This window comes from Polypterus senegalus, chromosome 12 (genome assembly GCF_016835505.1).
Source record: "Polypterus senegalus isolate Bchr_013 chromosome 12, ASM1683550v1, whole genome shotgun sequence".
NCBI lineage: Eukaryota > Metazoa > Chordata > Cladistia > Polypteriformes > Polypteridae > Polypterus > Polypterus senegalus.
Window position 1 is genome coordinate 60,720,432 of NC_053165.1, and position 27,517 is coordinate 60,747,948.

Below are 27,517 nucleotides of genomic sequence, written 5' to 3' on the forward strand. Positions count from 1 at the left end.
GCTCTATGGGAGATGTAGTCCCAGTCCAGTAAGGTGTTGTGCTTACTGGCGCCGGCACGGCCGGCCTTGGGAACGCCGTTGCGTTACCGGAGATGTGTGTACACGGAGCAGCAGGCAGGTAAGATGAGTGTCATTTAAATGGGCGACATGGGGAAAACAGGTATCAGCAGGAGAGAGGGGTACGTGAACGGTTTGCATGTGTATCTTCCTACGGTAAGCAACAGAGCGCGCTTCAGCATGAGAACAGGACTGCGTCGCACCCTTGGAGACGTCAGTCTGCCTTTATGCCTATCTGTCAGACTGTGGTTCGGTCAGTGATTCTGTTCTCCGTATACATTTGTTTGTCCGAGTGCTTCCCGTCCTTTGGACATTTTTATTTCTCTCACGCCTACCCGACTGCCGCTCTTCTCCACCCCCTCTGTCTGTCAGTCTTTGCTATCACTGCTGTTCGTTTTCCTTTCTCGTTCCTTCATTTTCATATCCTTCGCTCTTTTTCAATCTGCTCTTCTTTTTTTTATCTACACGCGTCCTTTTGCACCATGACTGCTTTTGTATCTCACTTTCATCGCCGACTAGTCTCCCTGTCCGGCCTGCGTGTACCAATGTCCATCTCACACTTCGCCTGTGGTCCCCTGCCGCTCACTTGTCAAAACGTCTTTCTTTCTGTTACTCGTGACTCCATCTTTTAATTCAGCCTTATATTCTCTCACAGTGCATGTGTCACAATTTAATACGTGGACGTGCTGTTGTGTTATGCCCTCTGCATCATTTGGCAGTCTTAGCCTGTATTCCCTGTACAGTATTTAAATGCTAATCTGAAAACAAGTCCCTCAGTTATTTGCTTTTAACGTTTCATATAACTGAAAACTGTTTCAGTGACTATCTCCTTATGCTTCTCATTTCTGGTTGGTCTCAACTCTCATATCTGCCCCATAAACCAATATTATGCTTTAACCGTGCCTTTCTGTCACTCTCTTGGTAAGTTACTCACATTTTTTTTTTCAAACTGTTTTGTGGTCTATCTCTTGCTGTTTCAAATTTCTAGTCTGTGTCCGGTTCTCATGTGCTCTCTCTCACGTCTGTCAAAACCACTACACTTTGTCTCTCTTTGTCAAGTGTACTTTACTGACACTTGCTTGTCATTTGCCCACAATTACAGATAGGAACACACAGATATCAAGGCTTTCTTACTTTTACCCATTTTTCTATGTTGCTTGCTGCTTCACTTTCCAAATGTTTTAACATCTCTGCCCTGGTGTATCTAATGTTGTTGAACCATTCCTTTCTGACAGTTGTATGGTTTATGTCGCAAAATTTTAAATAGACTGTTTTCTTTTGTCTCTTCATGCCTGTCAGTTTTTATATGTTTTCCTGTCAGTATGTTGTGCCTAATTCATGTCTTTCTAATAACTTTTTTGACATGTCTCATGAATTTTTCATTTTTGGGAGGACTTGTCCGTTTTAACCTTTCTACCCATTTTGAATAAGTGACCAACCAAAAAGATATGTATATAAGTTTTGGATATGTTCTTGTGTACACTTTTGCAAAAAGTAAATTTGTTCATTCACATTAATAAATTGGAGAAAGAGAGGCAAAGTCTTTCTGTTGTTGGCATACATGCCTAGGGGCAGGAACATAGGGACTGACAGCAGCTCCTTCACAAAATCTTGAAACATGATAAAAATGTGCTTTGCTATCATGCAGGTTTGTGGTTTTTAAAATCCTGGAGGACAGACATGAACACTCCTACACTCTGAGGCAACCGCTAAAATGAAATGTATTTAAACACATATATTTTTGACTTAAAGGTGATGATAACCTTGAAGTTTTGCAATTAAGTTTATCTAATTGTGTACCCAAGTGAACACTTTCATTATCTGTTCCAGTTGGTGAAAGAAAGCGGGGGAGAAAGCATCAGTGTTTTGTCTTAACTCCATTTTTTTCCTCCTCTTTAATTTACAGGTCCTGCTTTTAAGCCATGAAAGTGACTCATGGCATCATTAGAAGAAAGGAATCTATGCCGTGCCTGAGCTAGGCAGCTTTCCTTGTTGCCATGGAAAACTGCCTTTTGGATTTCTGCTGCCTGCCTACCTTTTCCAGCACACCCAGCATCAGCTGTTGTCCATCTCCCTGAATGCTGCCAGTACATTTGCACTGTTGGTGCTGAAGACACCCAGCAGGAAAGCATAAGAGTTCAGTGCCCTGCAGATGCCAAGATGGAATGGTCATTAGATAGTTTAAGAGACCTGGTAGCAGGTGGCATACATGCAGTCCGGGACTGTGAAGCCAGTGCTCTAGCTACTGTGGCCTGTTTGATGCTGCTTTTTATCTGGTACTGCTATCGTGTAGGTCAAGAGCAACCAACAGCTTCTCCCCGAAGCTATAGGGCAGTTGTGGGGGCCTCCATGGCATCCATTCTTCAGAGGCCGCATAATAATGTGGAGGGCTCCCAGAATGGTTATGCGTACTGCCAGTCCCTGGAATGTTTTCGATGCACATCACACGGTGAGGGACTTAACCAGAGATTATACCTCAACCTTCAGGATTATGCCAAAAGATACACTTGGTCCGGCATGGGCCGGGTATACAAAGGAGTGAGGGAGCAGGGTCGCTATCTTGCAAACCGTCCATCCATCCAGAAGCCAGAAGTATTCTTTTTGCCGGATCTGCCTACTGCTCCCTACTTCTCACGAGAGGCTCAGAAACATGACGTTGAGCTGCTGGAACGAAGTTTTCCCACACTGCTTGCAGAATTTGAGGCAATCTATCAAGCATTCTCCAACTGCAGCCTACCACCACAGGGTTGGAAAGCCAACAACACGCCACATGGTGATTGGTACACATTCTATCTGGTGAATCAGGGTGTTTCTGTTCCCATGAACTGCCGACGTTGCCCAAGAACATACCGTATCCTTGGTTCTCTGCGCACTTTCATTGGGAACAATGTATTCGGAAATGCCTGTTTCTCTGTGCTGACACCTGGAACACTCATTACTGAACACTATGGGCCCACCAATGTACGCATCCGCTGTCACTTGGGTAAGAATAATTAATCTGAACATATAATAGGCTTGTGCATCGTTAACCATACAGTTTAATCTTTCAGAGTTTGTTTTCTGCCTGAACACTTTGGTTGTACTGTTTAAAGATTTTACTGTCACCTTAAAGTAAAAGCATAATATTTGTGTGAGATCAGCCAGGTCAGAAATTAGCTTTTTCATACAAAAAAGAAAATGACATTTGCACCAAAAGTAGTAACTCTAGGATGCATTTTCCATTCTTCTATTTTAGGAGTCTGCCTTTCAAGGTGATAAGATAACAATGACAAATAATCAAATACAATGGGAACACTTAAATTAATAATGAGGATCTTGTGTCAGATATGTGTGGTCTAATGTTGCCACTTTCTATATTCAGGAAATGTTTTCCTCATTCACTATCTTTTCCCATTGTATGGGGACTAACTTTAATGCATTTACATGAATAAGCAGTCAAAAATGGATATTTCATGTGTAGTCAAAAAAAAGATATTTGTGTTTTTTTTTGGCCCGACACATATACTGTTTGACATCCAGTTCTTTCCTTATAAGTTAGCCTGTTAAGGATGATGTGGTGATTAGGGCCTGTATAAATGTAAATAACATAATTTGGACACTATCTGACAACAGTCAGATCTTGGCATAATCACAAATAAAAAGCTAGGTTGGGATGTGATTAAATTATTCAGAAACAATCTGATATTTGTATTTAATATTGGCACTTTATCACATATCCAGAAATAAAACATTTTCCTTGGAAAGTACATTGTGCTAAAAAAAATATTTATACCAGCCAATATTTTGCCCATCACTTGTGTTAGCACCATTTTAAAGTAAAATTTAGCTTTATAAATGTGGTATTGTACAGTTTGCCTTTGGCAATTTGAAAGCTTTATGTATTTTCTTTCTTGACCTATCCACCTTAATATAAGGATAAGTGTCTATGTGTCCATCCGGTTGCTATGTCTCTGCAAAACATTAGCACCAGTTTTATGAATCCTGTGCCAAATAGTAAGTAGCAGAGACACAGCAACTAGACGGACACACTGTATTGCAAATGTTAATGCTGAGGTTTACTTTGCTTACGTATATATATCAACCTGTCTTAGATGGGCAGCATAGCCAGTAATCATTAAAGTTAATGCCTTCTGTTTCACCTAGCAAGGAAGATGCTGTCTGGTATTATACTTGGAGGGCTGAAAGTCTTACTCTTTGTCCAGACACTTTCCTAAAACTTGTACAATGATAATACTACACTAAAACTTATTTTGCCTACTAACAAGTAGTTTGAATGGGCTTTATTTGAGTGTAATGTTTTAAAAGCACTAACATATACAACATATACAATTTGGAAGACATGCAATAATATGTACCACTAAAAAGTAATTTTTCAGGCCACACATAGACTGTTGTCCTGTTAATATTCAACTTTTTAAGTGGCATATCAAAATGAACTAATGTATTTTAAAAGGCTAACTGATAATCAGTACACTTTAAACTGTTGGGTGATGTTAATCATCATTTGATTAAGTGGCTGGTTACAAAAAGTGCACAATGTAACTTGTTGTGGTTTAATTAAATGAGGTTTCTCTCTCTCCGCTGGCAGGCCTCAGGATCCCTGCTGGCTGTGAGCTAGTAGTTGGGGGTGAACCACAGTGCTGGGCAGAAGGCAGCTGCCTACTTTTCGATGATTCTTTTCTGCACACAGCTTTTCATGAAGGTGAGTAGTTTGCATGGGTGTCACAGACACAGCCCTGTTTTGTCTTGGCAATCTTAAAACAGCAATAAAATGTTGCAGATAGCCAGCCGTATTGTCTGTTAAAATTTTCAGGTTATTTTTTATTTATGTATAATTCCTACCTATTTCTCTTGGTTTAATTTACATTGCATTGCATGAATTCTTCCAAAAGACTTGTTCACCAGGTTATCCTCAGACACTGACCTGACTGTGTTTCCTTTAGGAAGTGCAGAGGACGGCCCTCGAGTGGTCTTCATGGTGGACCTGTGGCATCCAAATGTGGCAGCGGCTGAGCGACAGGCCCTGGACTACATTTTTAGCCCTGGGCGGTGATTTCCGGAAGCTGGATGGTGCTAGTTGGCTGGGGTAGCTTTTCTTCGTCTATGAAAGTTTAAGACTTCCATATTTCTGGCTGTAAAGAAGCGCTTATGTCGCTCTTTCTGGCTCTGTTACTGTCCTGAAGGGAGATTGACTCTCTTAGGGTCTTGTAGTTGTGTATTGTGACCACTAGACAGCAGAGCGAGAGTTTGTGAATTGTATATCATTGACTCCAGAAACCTTGAGCTATGGCCCAGGTTTATTCAATTTGGTATGGATGCTCTCCTCCATGAATTGTTGTGGTGGTCTCCTGCTTTCTGCACATGGCAACTGGCATCCTTTGCTTAATACCAAGCTCAGATCTGGCACAGCACAATCCTTTCTATAGCACACTTGTGTTTTGTATTGTTTATGTACAGCTGGCCTGTCTGGCCTTACTTCAGGGGTTAAGTGAAGCACAGGATTGATGGGCTTATTTGAATGAAGTCCCTTTTTTCAATTTTCTCTTCAGCACACAAAAACAAATCTGAATAAGTTTACTCTGCAGGCATTGGCCAGGCTGTTGTAGAAAAACTGGTGCAGTCATTTGGAAAAGTAAACATTAAAATGTGTAGATTAGCATATAGAATCAGCAGCATATTGGGCACTTAAGGTATGTTCAGTCCTTGGGTGTAATGAATTACGACTGGACCAAACCAGGTTCATCTCTCAGTAAAGGGAACTAGCAGCTTGTGCTGCAATTTTCATTTTCAGTTACACAGTTGCTTGAAATGTTTACAAAAATTACAGCAACGCTTTGTGCACTACACTTGAACAGAGAACAGCTGTGATATTTTTTTTTTGGCAGATGCATTAATTGTTTCTGCTGAAAGTCTTTCAGCTTTAGGTTTATCGTAAGAGATTCAGGCTGAATGCATACTGCAAGTGACACCTATACACAGTCTTATCATTTCTGCAATGTGACATCTTAGTTGATTAAAGTGACAGTGTGTTTGGAATCATTATGTTACAGTATTGATCAGATCCCATGATAATGTGTCTCTTTTATGTGGAATACTGTGAAAAGTTTCAGACACGAAACCTAGGGTTTGATGTGTTAAAAGACTTTAGGTGTTTAGGCACAACGTCAGCAGTTTAAGCGTGGATATTTAGGGATGTTTTTAGAGGTTTGTCAAACCATTTTTGCATTTTAAGCTATTCCAGGTTATGTGCTTTAATACATATGATGAGCAATGATTGCAAAGTAACTTTATTCCAAATCCGTATTTTAAATGCAGTGTTACTATGCTGTACAACTGAGTGATGGAGCTACACGTTTTGTGTTGGAGCTTCTGGGAGGACTAAACTAAATTCTGTGGAGTTTTACAGTGGTTGTCTTTTTGTTTTAGTCTTTCAACATGTACTCATTGGCAGAGTATTATTTTAACCCACCATTGTTTGGCTGTTAGTTTTTAACATTGCTGCCAACCTGCATATACTGTATTGCTTGAATCTTGGAGACACCCATAACGTTCCCACATTTTTCATTATTTATAATGATCTCACATAGTGAGTCATACTTATTTTTTGCTCTGGGGGTTGCCTACATTATACACCTGCAGTTGCAAGCTGATGTAGTACTGCTTTACTTAACAGCTTTGAGTTGCTGGCTGAAGACAATCAAACAAAGATGGGTTTAGTTTTCCTTTATAACTCCTTTCTCTTCAAGAGCTTATTGGATCCTGTCTTTATCTAATAACAACTAGTTTGCTTTATGAAAGGCACCAATGCTAATAATGCCCAGGGAAGATTTATAATTTAAAATGTACTGCAAAAACATTTACAGTTATTAAGTAAGCATTTTGTTCTAAACACATTTGGCCATAAAAATATGAATAGCAACACTATTTTTAAATAACATTTCTTTAGTAATGCTGCATTCATGTGCTTTAAGAGACATTAATATGAATTTTGAACAGTGAGAATTATTTAATTTCTATTCTAAGTAGAAAATTAATTTTGGTAGCTAAGGTTGGTCATTTAAAATATTTTAGCTTTTGATGTCGGGACCAGCTCCACCTCTAACAATGTCATAGCATATTGATCACAAATATGTTATTAGCCTGAGGTTTTCTGTGAATATTACCACTGAAATTGAAAATATGTAAAATGAAAAAAGTCTAATCTGGTTCTCAATATGAATGTTTTAATGCATGCTGCTTCTTGTTTTGAGATGCTGAATAGTAATCAAAGCCTTTTAATATCTACTTGAATGCAGCAAATTCTGTAAATAAAATACAATCATTTTGACGGAGATGCTATAAACTGTTCAAATTCGATTTGAATCGCGTAAAAAAACATTTTGGATACTTCACAAAACATATTTTATTCCAGTTTTATTTATTGTTATACTTGCTACATCTAATTTGTCATTATTAACCCATGAGGGCATTTTGCCTGTTTTGCTATTCCAATCATTTCTTTAAGCACAAAACATCTTTCAAAGCTCAATCTCCCCTATGGGATACCTAGATTTAATACTTTCATCCTATACAAATGTAGCAGGTCAAAAAATGCAGCACTCTCATGATATCATTTTACACAAGCATGTTGTTATATCTAGTAATCTTTGCATAGGAACAGAACACCTTTTATTTAAGTGCGTGTGCACATGCCCATTTTGGATCGTAATTCTCTGTAATACAGTATATTATATGAAAAACATTCAATGAGGAGTATGTTTTTTTTTTTTTTGTTCATTGGGAATTGACGGAGTGAAGGGGGAAAAATGAAATACTGTTGCATTAATAGGCTTATCTGTTTTTGAAAAAAAAAACGCTTTCTTGCAGCTACTTACCTTCCAGAAGCTCCAGCTGTTGCTTGACACCAGAACACAAATGTCATTTCAGTCCATACGTGGCTTGTTGTTATTGTATTACTAGTTGAAAAGGTTGATTAAGATTTTTATACCTGACAAAGTTTTTGCAAGCGGTCAGACATGAAATGTCACAAGACAGTCTGGCTGCTTCTCTGCTAGTCTGTCCATTGAATGTTGTGTCAATTCTGTGTCTTTATGGCAAGAAACTGGCTTACTTTTTCTGGGGGTATGTTGATATTCAAGATGTCCTCATGGTAGCATTCTGTTTTCCCCATGTTTTGTCACGTATTAAATAAAGCAGTAGTGTCTCACCAAAAGACTCTGGCCATAACTTTTGTTTAATTTTAGTAAAAGGTGTCCTTCAAAGACAGTTTCATATCTCAGAAGCTACAGTAGTTGTTTCTTTTATGATTATTCTTTGGTGGAGAGACAGAGAGGTTTGGGGTAAAATGGACAAATGGGTGCATGTTCAATACTTTTCAACCAATGCTTGTTAGATCTGCTATAGAGCAATTAGCTGTTAACATATAGGGTAGCCATTTTACATACAATGTTTCATCTGCTTACTTATTATTTTCCTGCTCTGCAGCAGGCAGCCCCCTTATCAGACTGGCATAACAGTTCATGAAATAGATACTGAACATCCATAAACAGGATCTAAGGGATCCTTTCATCTACAGACACAACCTTTATGGGTTATCTTCCCTTCAGATGCCCCAGGGAGAACCAGCAGGTATGTTCTGAGTTATGTTTATTGGATTTTTAAAAGCAGCAGCCTCTTAGACATGAAAAGGAAAGCTCTGTCTTGACAGCCAACAACCTCCAGCTTTAGAGTTACCACACTATACCCATCTTCCAACATTATAAAGAGAATTGCATTGCTAGTTAGCATGATACAGCTGTAAGGCATTCAAGTGGAACCACTATCCTGTGTAGGAGATTTGAAGTAGCCTTTTTAAGCACCCATTGAAAGCTGCTGTATGTTGTCTGGTTACCTTACTGAGTATTTTCATAAACCACTGTATGGCTCACAGAGAAAAGTATTAAATAGAGTAAGACCCTTCCTACAATTCATAATACCTAGAATAAAATTATGATAGAGGTCAGCTTTCCTAAGATGGCTGAAATCCTTTACTGATGAAACACACAGTTCCTATTGCTGTCTTGAAGTCTGGTGAAAATAGTCAAATGCCATTTTTGTTGTGTACTGCAGTTTGTCCAATCATTGATACAGCATATTATGCTACTTGTCCATTTTTCATTTTAAATGTACAGGTCACCATGTGGAATAAGAGACTGGGTATCTTGTCTTACTCTAACCCTCCCCTAATACTGTGCTTGTGTATGTTTTCTTTGCATTTTCATTAAATTGCTTTTCATTTAACTATTCTGCATCTACATGAGAAAAAATTGTGATTGAAAAATTACTTTTAACGCAACAGTATTTCATCAACCTTGTGCCATATACATACATTTCATGTGTGTGATTTGAACGTGTGTTTTCAGTGGGTGGTCTTTAGACATACCGGAAGTGTGCACCTGAAATACACTTAGTTTTCTTCTTGAGTTATTTGTACAAATGGCATCCCTTTGTATAATGCTAACTCTGGAAAACTCACTTTAACCTCAGTTATTTGAAAATTTGTGACTGCTGTGTGCACATAATGGAGATATGTTAACTGCACCATTGAATTGCTTGCACTTCCTGTCATGTTATCTACATAGGTGACATATTCATAATCATGTTGGCATTTTGGGAAGTACTTGTAATAGCTTTTCACACCTGACACATAGACAATTGTCTAGGCACCTGCAAATCTCAGCTTTGAATTTCAAAACTTAAGAACACTTTTATTTAATATAAAAACGTAAGCATCCATTCAACCATCTTTAAACCTGTTTAATCCTGGAAAGACTCATGTGGGCTTGAGCTTGGAGGACGGCTCTGATACAATGCAGTCAACATCTACTACAGTGTACACTCACACATTCAGGACAAAACAGCTGTCCCATAATCTTAACATGCCACATGTTTGGCACCTGGGAGAAAATCCCATACAGACACAGGGAGAATATACATATTCCACACCATCTTTATCCTGACTAGGATTAGAACTCAAGACAACTATATCTATGTGGAAGAAATGCTAACCAATTCAGTACCAAGTCAGTAATTATTTTGTGAAGGGAAAGGAAAAAAAAAAAAAAAACTTCTCTAATTATAACTATAATATTTACTGCATTTAAGTTTGTTTCTTGCATATTACACAGTAGTAGTTTCATACTCAGTATTTAGAAACTACAGGCATGTCAGGGCCTGACCAACCTTCTTAAATAATACCACCATAAATTATTTAAAAGTTGTTATATAATCAATGTAATTAAATGTACTTAATTCACTTAAACAATAGAATTTAGGTCAGTTCCTTTGTGGAAAGAGCCATCTACAATAAGACATTTTCCACTTTTAATGCAGTGGTTTCTGATTTTTATTCCAGCTGAGCTTTTAATCAGAGGCCAAGTCCAACTCTACTTTCTCATTAAAATTGTGTTATTTGGCTTTTTCTCTTTGTTTAATATATAACAGCCTGCATGATCCTGCTTTAGGGAGATATACTGCATTTTCAAGTGTCAGTTTATCAGACACATTTATATTATGTCTCTTTAGCGTTCTTATTAAGTAGACAATTCAGTTGTTTCTGATAAATACTGAAAGTCCGTTATAGACAACCAGTTTCCATATACAGATACTAGTGCATATGACACAGCATTCGGTTTATCAGCAACTACTGTATTGTGAACTATTTGTATACTTTAAGTGAACCAGTTTTCTTTAGAATGTACTTTGATACTACTTTATAATCCTTTGCTATTTTCTTAACCCAATCTGCCTTTCAAACAATTTTGGTTTTACTTGATGCCTACTTTTTTTAATCTCACCTTCAGGTACACTGTAGTACTACAGTTCTTGTACTCAAATTTTGATGTCTATTGCTTGCCTACTTGATATATTGTGCACCATCTCCTACAAGTTCTGAGCAGAATACAAACATGTATAGCAATTGGGTGAATCATTAAGAACTTGTACTTTGTGCTGTTTGGTTCTTCCACTATGTTTCTGTGAAACATATAAAAAGGTAAATTAGTACACTTTTTATTGCCATTTGAACTAAAATAAGTAAGCAAACACTGGGAATTTAAAGGATATGCAGTACTACACATTAAGTACCACTTGTTCAGGTCAGATGCAAATTAGGCTAAAACTCAAGCTCAGGTTTTTTGATATGGGTGTTTTTATCACACTAATTTACCACAGAACCAAATATAAGGTAATTGTGCCTTTGAAATCTCAACTATAAACTTTTACCAAATAGCATTTAATAGGAAGAAGAATCAGTTTAAATACAATTCAAAACCACTTACCCGACCCCCAAGCCAACTGTAAGTTTATCTTTCCCTCCTTAATATAAAAATCTTTATCAAGCTGAAACCAATTAAGAAGACAGGAATAAATAAGACCTACAGATGGTTTTACCACCAATGTCTTTGTTCACATAGACTGGGCAAAAGAATGCAAAGACGAATTACAAGTTTCCACCACACAGTGCATTTAGTGCTATATAGGGCGCAGCTTTTTTTTTCCTCCTTTGTTTGCAGTAATGGGTTACAGACAACATTTAAAAAACAATGCAAACTTCTGCTTACACTCCCAGTGAGTGCAATAACCGTAACATCATTCCTCTCTCATTCAAAATTACATTAGTAACAAAACTACTGTACAACATTTTCCATGTTGGACAATATTGTTCCACTAAACATCTGTACTATGTATACACAGTGTTAACACTGCTTATAACTGTTAGTCATTTTTATTAAATTTAAAGGAAACTAAATTTACCTTGATCAATGGTAATCAGAATCCTAGCATGGCATGTAGCATACATTGTACATCAAGTCAAAGTATAAAACACACGTGGATACGTGGTACTATTCTTTTAGAAAAAACAATTTTAAAGTATATTACTTTTATAACTAAAAGAACCTTTAATAGCAAATATATACCCCTTTGATCTCTATATAGATTTTATTTGGCAAACTTGCCACAAAGTGGAAGAACAGACTTTTCTGAGCAAACTGGAATGAGGCAACTCATTTAAGATCAGTCTCTCCATTTTCTCACACTTGTCATTACGGACTGTTTCTCAAATGGATATTTTTGTCCCTAGTCTCTAAGGTATTCAACATTGAACATTCTGCAGAGCCATTTTTAATATAAAAGGACTACTAAAACTGAAGAATGATGTGTTTGTTGACAATTGTACATTTGTTGTGAAAAGCTTTTTCCATGTTCCCCAAAAATATGGCTTGTGTCAAAGCTTACTTTATTAGTGAAGAAACAAAATCAAGCTGAATAAGCTACTACAAAATAGCAACAAAAAATTTTGTACTGAGTCTTGAATGGTAAATGTCTTTCACTGTGTTTTCCTGTTCAGATGGATTTTTTCCACTGCCTTCCATGTCCCATTAGAAAATCACAGAGAGTGTCTTTATGTCTCACTGCAAGACTTTTCCTGCTTTATTTCCTTTATAACAGATTAACACCATGTTTTAGCAATTTCTGTTTAGCTTTACCTGGGAGAGAGAAAGCACTGTCTTGGGGATTAGGGATGCCAGAATTCTTCTGGGGTGCCATCAACTGTTGAAAGAAAGTCTCTTGTGTGGCGTTTTGAATGCCATAGACAGCAGTTGAGGCATTTCTATTATGAGAAACCAAAGACAAAAATGTTAAATTTAAAAAAAAAGGCAATGTTTGGAGGGAATCCTTAGTGGCACAAAGACAATATCACAAGAGTTCCTACCTCACAATAGTCTCATGCAGGGATGTGTTACATGTGAAATCACTGTGGAGCAGAGCAGCTGCCCGCACAAAAGTCTGCTGTGGGCGTGTTGCACCAGCCATGGACAAATTTGCTGTAAGATGATAGAAAGAAATTTCAATTAGCATTTCTTGGACACAATGAGTATATTTTGAAACCACAGATATTGGACAAATCATAAACAAGATCACTTAATATGATTTTCTCTTATCACATGCAACTTATTTATACAGTCAAAAAACACAATTTTGTAAGGCATTTAAACCAATGTTGAAAACATTTGGTGGCCTCTGAGCTGAAAAGCATTTCCTTCTTTAGTGGAAGCAAAAGAGGGTTTAATGATCAATTCAGTGTTTTATTGTACACAGAGAGTGGTTTCTAAATCAGAAGCTTATTTTGTAATTCACAAAGCACAAATCAGTGTTACTTACTGGTGAGTGTGTCCTGAATGCAGTCATAGTGAGCAAATGTGTAGCTACCCCTTGCATTATGCTGCTCCCCTGAAGTCATCTCCCGCAAGTGCACCTCCAGTCCATTCAGAGAAGCAAGACTGCTGTGGTACTGGAGAAATAATTTTTAAATAAGTCAAGCTCTTGCAGGCACTTTCAGATTATTAAAACAGCCAAGGGCCTCAGGACATTGAACAGCATGTACAAAGAGCATTCTTTCATATGTCAAAATCTCTACTAACCCCAAAAAGGACGAGGGCTGTGGCCAAAAGAAGTACAGAGCATTTGACAAAAATTGACACATGGGATTGAATAGACAGTTTTAGATTTAACACTAGAAATACCAGAGCCTTGGGAAAAACTCGTAGATCCGGCCCACCTTAAATCCGTTCGCACCTCTCCGCCAGCATCTTTTGTCCTGTAAATGTAGCGATAAAGACAAGCAGCCTACTATTCCATCCCACCACCGCCACAGAACGTGCACAAAGTTCTCCCAGCTCATGCTTTGATTATCTGGGAGTGAAGTGCTGGAGTTTTAGAGGGGAAATAATAGACTGTTATTTGGAACACATGCATTTCTTGTGTGTTCTGTGTCTACAACAATCTATGTAAACACATTGTTAAAACAGAAACGCTTTTCATATTTTAGTAGTAAATGACAAAATATAGGCATAAACTATATAATGTATAATGCCTTTAGTCCAAAGATCAAATAAACACTTTCACAAAAGGTTCAAGGAAACAGACAACAGCTTCCGTGGAGTAGCAGTAAGATTTGCTTGTAATCAAGAATCCCCAGTTCGATCCTGACTGCCTCCTATATTTGCTGTTTTCTGTAGGGAGCTGCTCTTATTGTTACTATTATACAGTATACACATATATTTGGTTTGCATCTGTAACAGACGGTGTATATTTATAGGACTTGTAAAAGTTACCTTTTTTTTCACTTTTATTCTCTCAAGTCACAATCGCGATACATACTACCACCCTAGGGATCCGACACTGTTAGTTTTTATTTGAAACTGGGAATAACTGTAGATGTGAGTGGTGTTTTGAGGCAATGGAACTGGACATTCTTTGATCTGGAGGGATAAAAGCTGACACACAAACACTGGCGAATCTGCCATCTTAGTATCACATCGTCACTTGATTTTTTTTTTTTTATTCAGTTTTATTGAGCGTTCCTGCTCACGCTGAATTAGTATGTGCCTTATGTCAAAAAAAAAAGAGACATAGGTATATATTATATTTGGAATTATTCATTTTATGACCTGTATCGTACATTTCGGAAAACATTGTGGCATGGATGCAACATTATTCATATTCATTCGTATGACATCTTGCAGTTGTAATTAGTGACCGTGTGTTTTTTTTTACCCCCAATCTTGCCAGTCTCTATGTTGCTTAATGGGGCAGTTTCTTTTGTACTCCAGGACATGCAGAGGAAAGAACAGTACAGAGAGGTCAGTTCAGCGCTATATGCAATCATCAAATTTAAATGCTAACAGTTCACACACATGCAAGGACCGTCCTTCCTACATTTACGACATGTGTACCTGTTGCAATGTACACACTTCTCTCTATGCTTTGGTTCCTGTTACATTGAAAGGGCACCTGACACTGACTCAGTATATTTTCCTGGGGAAAGCGGCTGTCTTGGAACAGAAGCTTGTCGATGTTGCATCCTCCTTGTCTTTTTCCATTGCCTTTTCTAGTAAGATGCGATGACGAAGTTCCTCTTCAAGGTGAGCCATGAACACACTTCTTTTCTCAGTGGCCCCTGTGCATGCCTTGCACAGTACATGTGCGTTGATCACCACCAGGTCAAGTGTGTTGTAGCACACAACTACTGGCCACCTACGTGTTCCTGCCGCACTAAATAAGTCCACGCCTTCTGATGCATTATGTCAGCACAGCACGGAGAAAAAAAGAAAGACAAAATATATGGGACATTGGGTATAAATTTATTGTACTTGTAAAAGTTAGCTTTTTTAAGTTTTATTCTCTCAGTCACGATCACGCTGTAAAGATCTGACTCTAAGTAACAGCGCCAGAGTAAATTCACACCCGATCTGACACGGTTCGTTTTCAAATAATACATTAGTGCAATGATGTTTTCTGATCTCTACTATTCAGGTCATAAAATGATTTCTTCAGAATGTCACATATATTGTTTTTTTTTTTTGTCAAATGTGTAATAGAAACCACAGCATAGAGAGAAGTGTGTACATTGCAACAGGTACACGTGTCGTAAATGTAGGAAGGACGGTCCTTGCGTGTGTGTGAACTGTTAGCATTTGAATTTGATGATCGCATATAGCGCTGAACTGACCTCTCTGTACTGTTCTTTCCTCTGCATGTCCTGGAATACAAAAGAAACACCAACTTACAGCGTCGTGGAGACTGGCAAGATTGGGAAAAAAAAATAAAAAAATGTGGTCACTGATTACAACCGGAAGATGTTATGTGAATGAATATGAATAATGTTGCATCCGTGCCACAATGTTTTCTGAAATGTACTATACAGGTCATAAAATGAATAATTCCATATATCATATATACCTATGTCTCTGTTGTTTTTTTTTTTTACATCATAGACCATAAGGTGCATACTAATTCAGTGTGAGCAGGAACGCTCAAAAAAACTGAATAAAAAAATTAAGTGATGGAGAGATACGAAGAAGGCAGATTCGCCAGCATTTGTTTGTAAGCTTTTATCCCTCCAGATCAGAGAATGTCCAGTTCCATTGCCTCGAAACACCACTCACGTCTACCGTTATTCCCATTTTCAAATAAAAACTAACAGCGTCAGATTTCTAGGGCGGTAGTATGTATCGCGATCGTGACTGAGAGAATAAAAGTGAAAAAAAAAAAAAGTTAACTTTTAGAAGTCCTATAAATGTACACAGTCTGTTACAGACACAAACCAAATGTATGTGTGTACTATACAATAGGAACAATAAGAGCAGCTCACTACTGAAAAAGACAAATATAGGAGACAGTCGGGATTGAACCAGAGACTCTTGATTTCAAGTCAGCAAATATTTCCACCAAACCATGGAAGCTGTTGTCTTTTCTTTGAACCTTTTGTGAAAGTGTTTACTTGATCTTTGGACTTCAGGCTTTATACATTATATAGCTTATTTTTTTGCCTACATTTTGTCATTTACTACTAAAATATGAAAAATGTTTGTTTTAAAAATGTGTTTACACAGATTATTGTAGAAACGGAGCACACATGAAATGCATGTGTTCCAAATAATGATCTATTATTATTTCCACTCTAAAACTCCAGCACTTCACTCCCAGATAATCAAGGCATGAGCTGGGAGAACTTTGTGCATGTTCTGCGGCAGTGGGGGGATCGAATAGTAGGCTGCTTGCTGATTGTCTTTATCGGCACATTTACAGGACAAAAGACGCTGGCGGAGAGGTGCGAACAGATTTAAGGTGGGCCGGATCTACGAGTTTTTTCATAGGCTCTGGTAATTCTAGTGTTAATAAAGTAGCCATATAACATATCTTGGAATAAACATTTGCGTTGAAATGATAACCATATATGGATATTAAACATAAAAGAACCGCAAGTGTCCTGGTAGTGTGAATGCTCTGGTAAGGTTAACCACTGAAATATTCCAAAATGTGAGGACACCTATAGTTTAAATTAATCAAAGAGTTAAGTTCAGTTCAGAATTCTTACCACTTTTTCCATGGCTTCTCGATCTTCTATGAACTCACACCTGACCAGCAGGCATAAGGTTAGTTCCTTCACACAATGCAAATAAAGCTGCATCTCTACTAAGGTGTCATGGGAATCGCAACTCTCCCCTTCGGCTGTAGTCCAAAAGCATCCTGTGCTGTCCTGTTCCTCTTCTTCTCTGTACTCACAGTCTTCTTCTGCCGTTATGTTTTTGGAAACTAATATAATGTTGTCTACCCTGGTTTCTGCACTGCAATTAGGCTGCTTATCAGCAAGCTCCAATAGATTAGCAACAGTGGCTCCTGTGTCCCCCAAATCCAGAAGCTCACCATCTGCTTTGCATGACTCTGATTCTTGGTAATGCTCCTTTGCCCCCGAGTGCTTATTGCAGACCTTCTCTGGCAGCTCATCTTCCATTAGGTCACTCTCAGTCAGCTTCTTCTCCTCCAGATCACCAACATGCATTGTCATGATTGTATCAAGAGTACTGTCGTTTTCTTTGGAATCATGAAAGTGATTTGGATTGCTGGACTGTTTTTGATCAACCCGTTCAGGTTTCACTATCACCTGTGTGTACTTAAGGAATGTGTTATTTTCCATATTCTCTGTGCTCACATCACACATTTCTTTGGGACTGTCAAACTTCCTTCCTTCTGATTCAGTGGCCCTGTCTGTCTCCAGTCCAAGACAAGGTGGCCAAGTTGATTCTTCATCATTTTGGGTGGGCATAATGTGGTCAACAGACATACCAGCTTTAAGATCATTACTTTTATGGGGTGTACTGGGACTGGAGCTGGAAAAGGTCAGGTAGTCCATTTCAGTGGAAGACTCTACCTGCTGCAGGAAAGTAGGTCCAGCAGAGGATGCCACCAAGTTACTTTCAAAAGGACTTTGAGCTCTTGGTAGTTGATCACCTTGCCTGATGGAATCATCTGAGGCAGCAATGTCTGACAGTGTTCTGGAAAGACGTAATCTCCCCATTCCAGATCTTCGAAGTAAAGAAGGTGATGTCCTGAAAGTAAAATAATGTATTAATACAAAATCATTCTGTTTTGTGGGACTTGTTATTGACCTCTGCCACCTTAAAGATTTAAAATTTTAGGCTGCCCTTTACAGTTTCCAAATATTTGATTTGTGGATTCATTATTTTTATAGTTTCTAAGAAACATTTTATAGCAAAGACATACCATTTCAGACTTGCTTCTTATGGAAACAGATGTTCCAGATGCAAAATGACACAATTTGGATAAATAATGCAGGTATGCTTCCTCCTGTCTGCTACACTTCAACTTATATGTCTAATTCATGAAGAAAGAAGTTCAGAAAAGATGGCTAAAGGTCCACTTGGTGCACAAATCAACACTTGAGGGTCATTTGCTTTTGAAAAGTGCAGTAGATAATACAACATTCAAAATGAAGTTGAATACATTACAAAAATGACTTAGCTTGTACTATATAAAGATATTTTGTGCGAGTCTGCTTTATAGCTAACACCTCCTTTGTACCAATATGTCACAACTTTAGATCTTTTGTACAGGTAGGTGGTATTTCTCCAGTATTTCTTCATTTTTTTGCTTCAACCATTTCAATTTTTGTCTTTGACCACAAAATTTGTTATATGTTCTTTTAGGGGCTGCTGTGTGCTTTTTTTGCGAATTTATATACTTTTCTGAAATATGGCATCTTCCTTGTTTTTCTACTATACATCCCAGATGGTGGAGCACCTGAACAGTTGTTAACAAACTCAATTCCTCCATTCTCATCCTTGGCACACTGAAAATTCTTAAGAGTTGTTTTTAGCCCCTTTATAACTTCTCTAACCAATTTTCTTTTTGCATAATTGTTGAGTTTTTGGGTAATGATCTGAGTTATAAAATGTTTGGGCAAGTGTATGTCCATTTTCTGGTAACTTATTGAATATTCTTTGGAACTTTTTCTCTGTCATTTGAACTGTGTCATCATATCTATTCCTCAGTTCTTGAGGAAGTGCTGTTGTCATTATACTGCTTTGTAATCTCACAGAGACAGGTGTTTTTCAACTTGCACGGTAAATTTAGTTTAAATATTCAAGGTGGGTTCAAATTAACAGTTTGTTCAAATGAAATGGCCATACGTTTGACTGTATGATTTAATAATCATACATGTTAAGGCTAAGTACTTTTCAAAGTGGAATTTTTGAGTTTTATATTTTTATTCACTTTATTAGAAAAGGTGATTATAATCCTTCAGAACATAAAGCATGTTTTGTTAACCATACAATATTATATGGAATGTGTTGAAACACAACAAAACTGTGGCAGCAGTCTGGGAGATCAAGGGTGAATACTTTCCATATACAAAAACCTTGACATGAGGAAATCTGAAATTTAAATCAGATTGCATTAAGTATACAATAAACTTCATGACAATACATAAATCCATTTATTTTCACACCTACTTAATCCATTCATAGTGTCACTGGGATCCACAGCCTGTGCTGGCAGCATTATTTGTAAGGCAACCACAAGGCCTATTCTTTGTATCATGCAAAAACAAAATGACAGCTCCAACATAAAATATGCAATTTCAGGGTTCAGTTTCAGAAAAACCAAAGGAGTGATTTTGCTATTACCTGAAGTACTTGGAAACAATACTGCAGGCTCACACAATAAGCCATTTGATGTAGGTGTGGACACAGTAACAGTGTAGTTTTGTTGTTCTGGACATGATGAAATGAAGATATCACTCGCTATGCTCTGAAAAGTGTGGAAGCAGACTGACAGGGTCTACTGCTTCTATTGTTTGCCCATGATACATGAAGAAGAATCTACTGCTAATCTAATTATAGGACTAAGCAAACAGGAAGGATGAGGAACACTAATACACCTATTCATATAAACATGAAGCATAACAAACTAATATTTACAGGTGCGTAATTCCTGACAGATACACATTACTTTCTCCAATGCAATTATTAGCCTTGCATATGAGGAAAAAAAGACGGGCAAGAGCAACAGACAGAGATTAAAACATTGATAGACCAAAGCTAAATTTAGATTACTGTATACTTTAAATCAATTTAGTCTATCATGGGCTTTCTAAAAAACAATGCAAGTACAGTTTGGTGTGAGTAAACACATACCCAATGTTCACTGACTTAAAAAATGCAAAGGCTAATGCAATAAAATTCAAGACCACACAAGTAGATTACAAAATCAAATACATTTCATGAAGCTGTGGAGACAAATTACTTCTCTGCTCCACCGATGAGTGTTGCAAGTGAATATTTATTAGATTCTGTTCATCTGGTTTATTTTGGTCTTGTGAGAAGCAAACTAAGTAACAGTCACCTCCAGGATCGTTAGTCAACTCTTAAGAACATGCTCACCATTATAAGAAAAACGGATGAGGAACTACTTTTCTAGGTGCATACACGATATAGTGGTTAAACACTACAGATAGAAACTGTGTAATTTGGAAAACATTTGCTTACGAAAATTAAACAACATAGTGAATTACTAAATTTCAGGGGAAATATTAAAATTATTTGAATTAAAAAAGTATTTTATTTTCTTTTAATTCATGTTGCATGATGTACTATAACATATAATGTATACCAACTGTACTGTTTATCTCTATTTTAATACATTAGATCATATAAAATGTGCATATTAATCCTCCACTTAGTGAGTGGCAAACACTGTACCAATCTAATATCTAATGTTCACAGCTCTACTGCAGTCATTTGTGTACCTGTTCCAGTGGTTTACAGGGTGCTGCTCAAGGTCTATAGTTTCTGTTGAAGTTAGGAATACAGGTAGCGTGCTAACACCCACAAACTCGGATTCTTCTGTTCGTGCGTCATCCTCACTGACCTGGGAGTAAAACATAATATGAAACAAAAATTAGACTAAGCAGTGAACTTCTGCAGTCCTTAGCCATTGTCAAACTTGTATGAAGCAATCATGTTTTGAATGTATTTTATATTTATGAAGGAGGTTTTGTCCTTCCTTGTAACCACTTTTATATATATGATTTGTTACATGCCTACTTTAAAAACTATTTTTTTTTTTTGTATGCAATACTCAATATAATACTTCTTTCATTTATAAACTATCCATATCCATGTAGTAAACACTGTTTTCACATAATTATAACTCCTTTGTTCTGATTCAGTTCTCAAGAATAATTAAAAACATTCCATTTTACTGTCAGTTCCAAGTTTGCATTTCAACTTGTAGACCAAGCAGTATCCAGCAAGCACATTAGCAGCCCAATCAATGAACCTTATCTTTATGTAGTAAATTTCTTACTGTACAGCACCAACAAGTTATCTACTAAACAATTAAATGATTCAAAACATTTGGAGTTGTACTGACCCAATCAACTGTCAAACTAGTTCACTTAGAGTTCTAGATATTCATCTAGCCCGACACTAACTGTACTTTACAGTAGTACTATACTTGTTCTGTACTTTCAATTTTGTTCTCTATTGCTTTGTAGCTTAGTACATGCTAATCACTCAAACTTATTTTAGAAATAATTTAAGTCATAGATAGGATCTTGTCAACCTACTGGGAGCAAGTCAGTGTAAAACAGAAAAAAGAAAACAAAAATGCAAAACTTGTTAATCTAATTTCAGAGACAGGCTAATTATAACAAAAATGATCTGGTATTACCTTGCTGCAATTTGCGGTGCTTGGAACCAGGATCCTGGCTGCGATGTCTGGGGGAAGTTGCGAGCTGACAACCCTGAGGAAAGCAACTGCGATGAAGGTCCAGTGTTGGGAGCAGCATGCTGAATGTGGACAAAGTTTAACCAAGATAGAGACCAATTTACAGTGACCACATCCTATTTGAAAAAGATGACTTGCTGAAAGTCTTATTGGCAAAGCTGGAAATAGCACTGGGGGTTACAGGTTCCAAATTCTCTACCCAACAGACCCCACTGTTGCCATCACAGTACACAAAGAGGTGGTATAGTTTGGCTCAGTGATGCACAGATACTTAATTAGTGACATAGGAGGAAAAATTGTTATTCTTTTTGTACAGTCCTCAAAGATATGTGAGATAGTAAAATTTGATATCACACTAAGAATGCAGTTTTGAGAAGACTTTGTAAATAAAGACAAAGAAAAAGGACAGGGGAGAGTAAATAGTTAAAGATATACTTACCGTCCCTTGTACAATATACACCCAGCAGTTACTAGAGGGCACCGCTGACAAGCTTGCAGAATTAGGGCAGCTTTAAGGAGCAGAAGTGGTTCCACCTGCAACAGATGAGAAAGAAAGTTGACTCTGAGCAAATGGCATAGCCTTCAATGCATCCTGATTCCAACACAAGGACGTTAGCATCTTGCAAAGGGGCAGTCATTGCTTGTCTGACCATTTTGGAGACTGGCAACTAATTCCTCTCTTAGATGAATGTTATCCCTTCATTCAGAGACATTTATTCAGCACCTTGTTTCGATCCACAGTTCTAAGGGCACCAAACACATGCTGGAGATCATTGGTATCACTCTGAATGTGTTCCACATAGCGCTCCCAGCTGCTTGAGAGCACCTCTGGTGAACTGACCTGCAAGGTTGGGGCAAAGGGGGGAAAAAAAAATATGCACATTTGTGAGACAAAAAAAAAAAATTCTTCCTTAAGAAACATTTGTAAAACATTGTTTCCTATTCATAGCCCATTTAAGGTATCAATGTTTCCCTCATTATAGTGTTATACTCTGACATCTCGCCTTCCTGTGCTTTTTTTTTGTCTTTCAGCAGTTCAGTGGAGTGTGATGACAGACATCCTACGGATAACCTAGTTAGCTTAAGGATAGAACTCATGCACCTGAAGGAACTTAGACCTCTGACCAATACCAAGGTTAAAAAAAAAAAACAAAAACAAATTTAAATATATATATATATGTATATAACAGAAAACCTCATCTGCCTGGCTTAACAACACACAGGGCTGGCAAAAAGCCCTCCCTACCTGGTAGGTCCTCTGCAAGGAGCCATGATAAAAGCGGAACAGTCCCATCAGCTGCTTCAGGAAACGAGTACAGCTGATGTCAGGAAGCTCAACTGCACACCCCAGCACCTGGAGGATGAGAAAGAAAGTAGAAAACCATGTGCTTTACAGACATCTCCATTTTAAAAGCCTGAAAAAACAGAAGATGAAGTCACAGCCATATCAAACCTTCTCTAATATAACAGTAAAATGTGAAACTTCTCAATTTTTTTCTTTCATGAATACAGTTAGAGCCCCAACTCCTCACATACTAAAGCAACCCCCTACAAATTGCAGAAGGAAATCATACGCAAATGTTGTCAAACAGATTAAATAAAAACATGAGAAGGCAGAATACCTTGACTCAATCCGCACCCCGACTCCTCAAGAGAGGAGGGCAAAATGAGCTGATCAAGAAGAAAAATTAAAGGGTCATTGTAAGATAGAACCAGAGGGTTCCACAAAGACTAAACAACATTTTCAGTTTCACTTCTTTTATTTCAGAGGGCTTTAAAGTAAAAATTGCAGAATTTGGTGTTAGGACATGATTAAGCCCCACCATCTCCAATATCTTCAGAGGAAACAGAAACGTTTTACTTAAGATATCAAATTGTCTAATGTTAGATCTTACCTGTTGCGAAAAACAGCATAACAGTTTTACAATTAACCGTTCCACTGTAATTCTCATATAAATGGATGCATGAGAAAAAAATTCTTCAGACTGGCACATTGGCAAAAAACAAAAAGACTCCTACCCTACCTATCAGATAAGTAAGACACTCACCCACAAGAAGGTTCCATCAAGTTGAATGGCAAATTTCATCTTGCGCAATTTGATGAGCTGTGGTGGAGAGGCAGACAAGTCAGAGACACACTGGACGACACCAGCAATTTGGCCACATAGCACCTCCTGATAATCAAGAAGTGTCTGCAAGAGAGACAAGGTATATTTTCATTTCCAAGGTTTGCTCCAAAAAACACCACCACCAATCTTTCTTTGTAATACCACCCACTCTTTCCAAGCATAAAATGTCTCACTCTGGGTTTCTTATCCCACTCAGTTTCTATCACTGCACTTATCAAGACATGCAAATTTTACTTTCACTTTCATTGTTGTTGATTACTTTTTTTTTCTCTGTCTGCTTTACAGTTTTATCTTACAGGGGCTTTAAAAGCTACAGGTTTAAGAAATGATTGCATTGCAGCAATGTCTGTAGCAGTCTGCTATGACACTACTCAGGATTCCCTTGCTCTAGTGTGCTCTGCACTAAACATACTTCAAAGATAACACACACTTCACTTTACTTTATTTTATTTTAGTGGCCTGCTCCTGGAAAGGTTTAATTTCACACCCATCTGCTTCTTCATGTCTTTAAGTTTGCACTATAGTGCTCCTGTACAATTTTATCCCACTTCTTGCCATATCAACAGGATATCCCATTACAATACATGGATGATACTATCTCTGCAAACAACAGCAATCCAAGGTATCAAGACCAAACAGATATTTATTCTTTAGGACACATATGTCTCCACAGTGAACCTCTGAATGAATTAACCCTACAAGAGACCAGCATCCAATTTTAGATGGTTCTTTGGTTTGCACCCAGTGCACCACACCACATTAGACCTGGGTCCTTTATGACCATATAATGGAGTAAGCTAGTTTATAAAATGAATGAAGGGGTACAGTAGGTTTAGGAAAACAGCCCAGTCACAGTCTGCGAAGAATTTTCCCCTGTATCTGTGTACGTACTCCCTTTTATTCAAATGTACGGAAGACTGACATTAATTGCCAACTCTAAATTGCCATGCTGTAAGACTGTATATGTGGGAGTATCTATGTATGTATGCATTCATGAGTGTGCCTTGCAGTTGGTTATCAAGTTATCCAAGGTTGGTCCCTGCCTTGCAAACACTTTTGTGATGATAGGTTTCAGTTTCTCTTGCCCCTAGTAAAAATGTTAATAAAAAAAAACCAAAGGATTTTTTTTTTACTGAGTAAAATATCAAAAGTAATTTATCTTTAAACTTTATTGGGTGAAATTTTAACACTTCCAAAGAATTCAATTTTAAAATTAGGTAATTTGTAGCTGGTAGCATTTTCAATAGCTGTATTAACCAGTGCCAAGCAGTCTCAGCTTCCCTGTCTATTCTTTCAGCTGGCCTGGCCTCTGCTACAAATCCCACTCCTGCTGAGTGCAGAAAAGTGACTCCTCTAGAATTGTCAACATGAAGTAATACTGGACTCCACACTGTCTGTACAACTATATACCATGTCCTTGTTAGATACCTACCTGTGGTGGGTAGAAATAGGAAATTCCAGCTCTGGTGAGATCTCCTTCACCTTTAACCTTGGATCCATCATACAGGAAAAAAAAATTGCACCTGGAAAAGGGATCCATGAGTTACCAAACTGGATTTCTGATATGCATGGAAAGAGGAATGTAAAACAGGAAGGCACTGTAACTATAGCTATTGTCCTCAAAACAAAACCCAGACAAGGATTGAAACTAGAATCTACCAGCTCAGCATAGCAGTTCATCAGTAGTCACGTAGTGAGACTTACCACTTTAAATCAGTGGAAGGCTGGGCAGCCATTGATGAAGGCGGATTGAGGACCAGCACCCCTCTCCTGCCCTATAAACCGCACAGGACAAGTGAGGAGTAGGACTGGCCCCTCACCCAGCCCCACCCTGCTACCGATAATCCTTTGATAAGTTCACTCCTCCTCTTCCTCTACTCTGCTTTAAAATCAGTCATGAAGCCAACATTCCAGCTGCACTTCTCAATATCATGTGTGAGAAGAGTCAAGTCAGCTTCTGATTGTTTGTCACTAAAAAAAAAAAATTGAACATATGGACAAGAAATCCGCATCAGCTTACTGGCAGAGTCTGTTCAAGTCAGACATGTATGATGAAAATTAAGAGAAGTCAAGATACACTTGTCAGCAAGTATGTCTCATTTAGGCCACATCTGCAGGTGTTAAAGTCTCCCTTCTATGCCTATTACAATTTCTGATTTCCCAAAAGTTCAGTGCCTCTGCAGTACCAGACTAGGTAGTTGTTGAATTCTGGTGTTTTGTCTGCTACCTACACCGTATGCCTGACACAAAGCATAATAAAACACAATACTTTCTTCCAAGACTGTAACCTCCACTTACACATCTCATCTAGTACAGGTCTGTCATCTCCACAGTACAAGTTTTGACTCAAACCTCCAACCAACCCTCTATATCCTAACTACAGGGTCACGGGGGTCTGCTGAAGCCAATTTCAGCCAGCAGTGGGCGCAAGGCAGGAATAAATCCCCGGCAGGGCACCAGCCCACCGCTGGACTTAAACCTCGTTTATCATTATATAAACAAGTCGCACACTGTTGAATTCTTACAAAATTTGCACTTTTGCTTTTAATTTTCACAAAACCACACCCCCACTCAATTCATTGTACTCCGTAATACAAGTGATCCTAACAGCAAAGAAATCATAACTTCCCAGGAAATTCTTTTAAAAACGTGTTGGCAGTAACTACTGGAATTGGATCTGACGTCCTGATTGCTATTGGAGTTTCAGTAAACCGATGGCTAACGTTTTGGAAACTGGTGACATGAAAGAACTGCGATCCATCTATAACTTAAAACTTTAGATATTTAATCTTTACACCCTAATTTTAAATTACCATACTAGTGCATGTCTTTCATAATTACTGTGACAACTGAACAGAAAATAGAAGAGCGGGGGTCTGAAAGTGGAAACCTTTCATCGTCGAGGAGCCTAGAATGCAGAACCCCACCCTGTCCTATGACCAACTACTTGTCATTGTACTTGTATTTGTATACACTTGCGTCCTTGTGTTCGTTTCCACGTAATAGTTCTTTACATTCCTGCTTACCCTCAAACCTCGGTTCGTGACTGCACATACGTCTTACTTCACCCAAAAAGTTAACTGCATGGCAACCTAACGTTGGCTTCTGGTGACGCTGTTCTCTCTGTGTAGCTCGTGTTACTCAACGAACCGGGATTTAATTTTGCAGCACAACACGCATCCCAACTCACCTTGCGTCTTGCTTGTTTGATTTGTCCTACTCTCACACAAATTCTCTCCGATCTAGGGAACACCGCCGATCACAAGAATGTAGTCATATGAGGAAGTGGTACAGCTACGGCGGCGCGTGAGGGACATAACTCGTAGTCAGCTGGCAGAGCGGGGCTGTTAAAGAAATCGGTCGTGAAATCTAATTTCCGAAGAGGGTAGCTTTGATTTCTAGCAAAGAGGTGCATAGAATGCAACATTACTTGAAGTAAAAAGTTAACTTCAACGCAATAAGTTTGATTTCCGCTTAGCAAACTTCCCACTTGCGAAGCTTAGATTAACAGCTGAAGTAATTTAACTGACACTTCCACCTTTTAACTTGCTGGGTTTCCTTGATTTAATTTTGGCCATCATAAAGCGCTGCGTTTCTCCTGAAATCCGATAGACTGAACAGTGAGTATTAAAGGGTAACTCAAATTAATTACTTAGGGTTGTGTAGGTTTTCGTCTCCAAAATTTCAATATTGTA

The 27,517-nt window shown here is 38.0% G+C and overlaps 2 protein-coding genes across 7 annotated transcripts; one reads left to right on the top strand and one right to left on the bottom strand.

The window, feature by feature from the left end:
- Positions 1-22,788, top strand: asphd2 (aspartate beta-hydroxylase domain containing 2). Of its 6 annotated transcripts, none has more exons than XM_039771742.1 (5): positions 1-118; positions 1,964-3,040; positions 4,646-4,759; positions 5,001-5,143; positions 22,729-22,788. In XM_039771742.1, exons 2-4 carry the CDS (start codon positions 2,218-2,220, stop codon positions 5,108-5,110), a joined length of 1,047 nt encoding a protein of 348 aa, XP_039627676.1. In that variant the 5' UTR covers positions 1-118; positions 1,964-2,217; the 3' UTR covers positions 5,111-5,143; positions 22,729-22,788. The 6 variants fall into 6 exon arrangements, with proteins under 6 accessions (XP_039627676.1, XP_039627675.1, XP_039627674.1 ...); XM_039771741.1 differs by having other exon boundaries at positions 22,726-22,744; XM_039771740.1 differs by lacking the exon at positions 22,729-22,788 and having other exon boundaries at positions 5,001-8,263.
- On the bottom strand, positions 11,585-27,127 carry hps4 (HPS4 biogenesis of lysosomal organelles complex 3 subunit 2). The gene is made up of 13 exons (XM_039771739.1): positions 27,013-27,127; positions 25,527-25,793; positions 25,255-25,345; positions 23,742-23,885; positions 22,940-23,047; positions 22,418-22,534; positions 22,133-22,227; positions 21,637-21,709; positions 20,711-20,832; positions 16,979-17,990; positions 13,261-13,390; positions 12,812-12,923; positions 11,585-12,709 (listed from the first exon to the last, which is right to left on the bottom strand). The coding sequence occupies exons 2-13, from the start codon at positions 25,556-25,558 to the stop codon at positions 12,538-12,540; spliced, it is 2,208 nt and encodes a 735-aa protein (XP_039627673.1). The 5' UTR covers positions 25,559-25,793; positions 27,013-27,127; the 3' UTR covers positions 11,585-12,537.
- Between the last annotated feature and the right edge of the window lie 390 nt (positions 27,128-27,517).

Bases quoted from the DNA above. Each gene is read 5' to 3' on its own strand.
- asphd2 (XM_039771742.1), top strand. From the start codon at position 2,218: ATGGAATGGTCATTAGATAGTTTAAGAGACCTGGTAGCAGGTGGCATA. The intron at 3,041-4,645 runs GTAAGAATAATT...CTCCGCTGGCAG, and splicing joins ACGCATCCGCTGTCACTTGG to GCCTCAGGATCCCTGCTGGC. The intron at 4,760-5,000 runs GTGAGTAGTTTG...TGTTTCCTTTAG, and splicing joins GCACACAGCTTTTCATGAAG to GAAGTGCAGAGGACGGCCCT.
- hps4 (XM_039771739.1), bottom strand. From the start codon at position 25,558: ATGGCTGCCCAGCCTTCCACTGATTTAAAGTG. The intron at 23,886-25,254 runs GTAGGTATCTAA...TCTCTCTTGCAG, and splicing joins CCTATTTCTACCCACCACAG to ACACTTCTTGATTATCAGGA. The intron at 13,391-16,978 runs GTAAGAATTCTG...TTATTTCTCCAG, and splicing joins GAGAAGCCATGGAAAAAGTG to TACCACAGCAGTCTTGCTTC.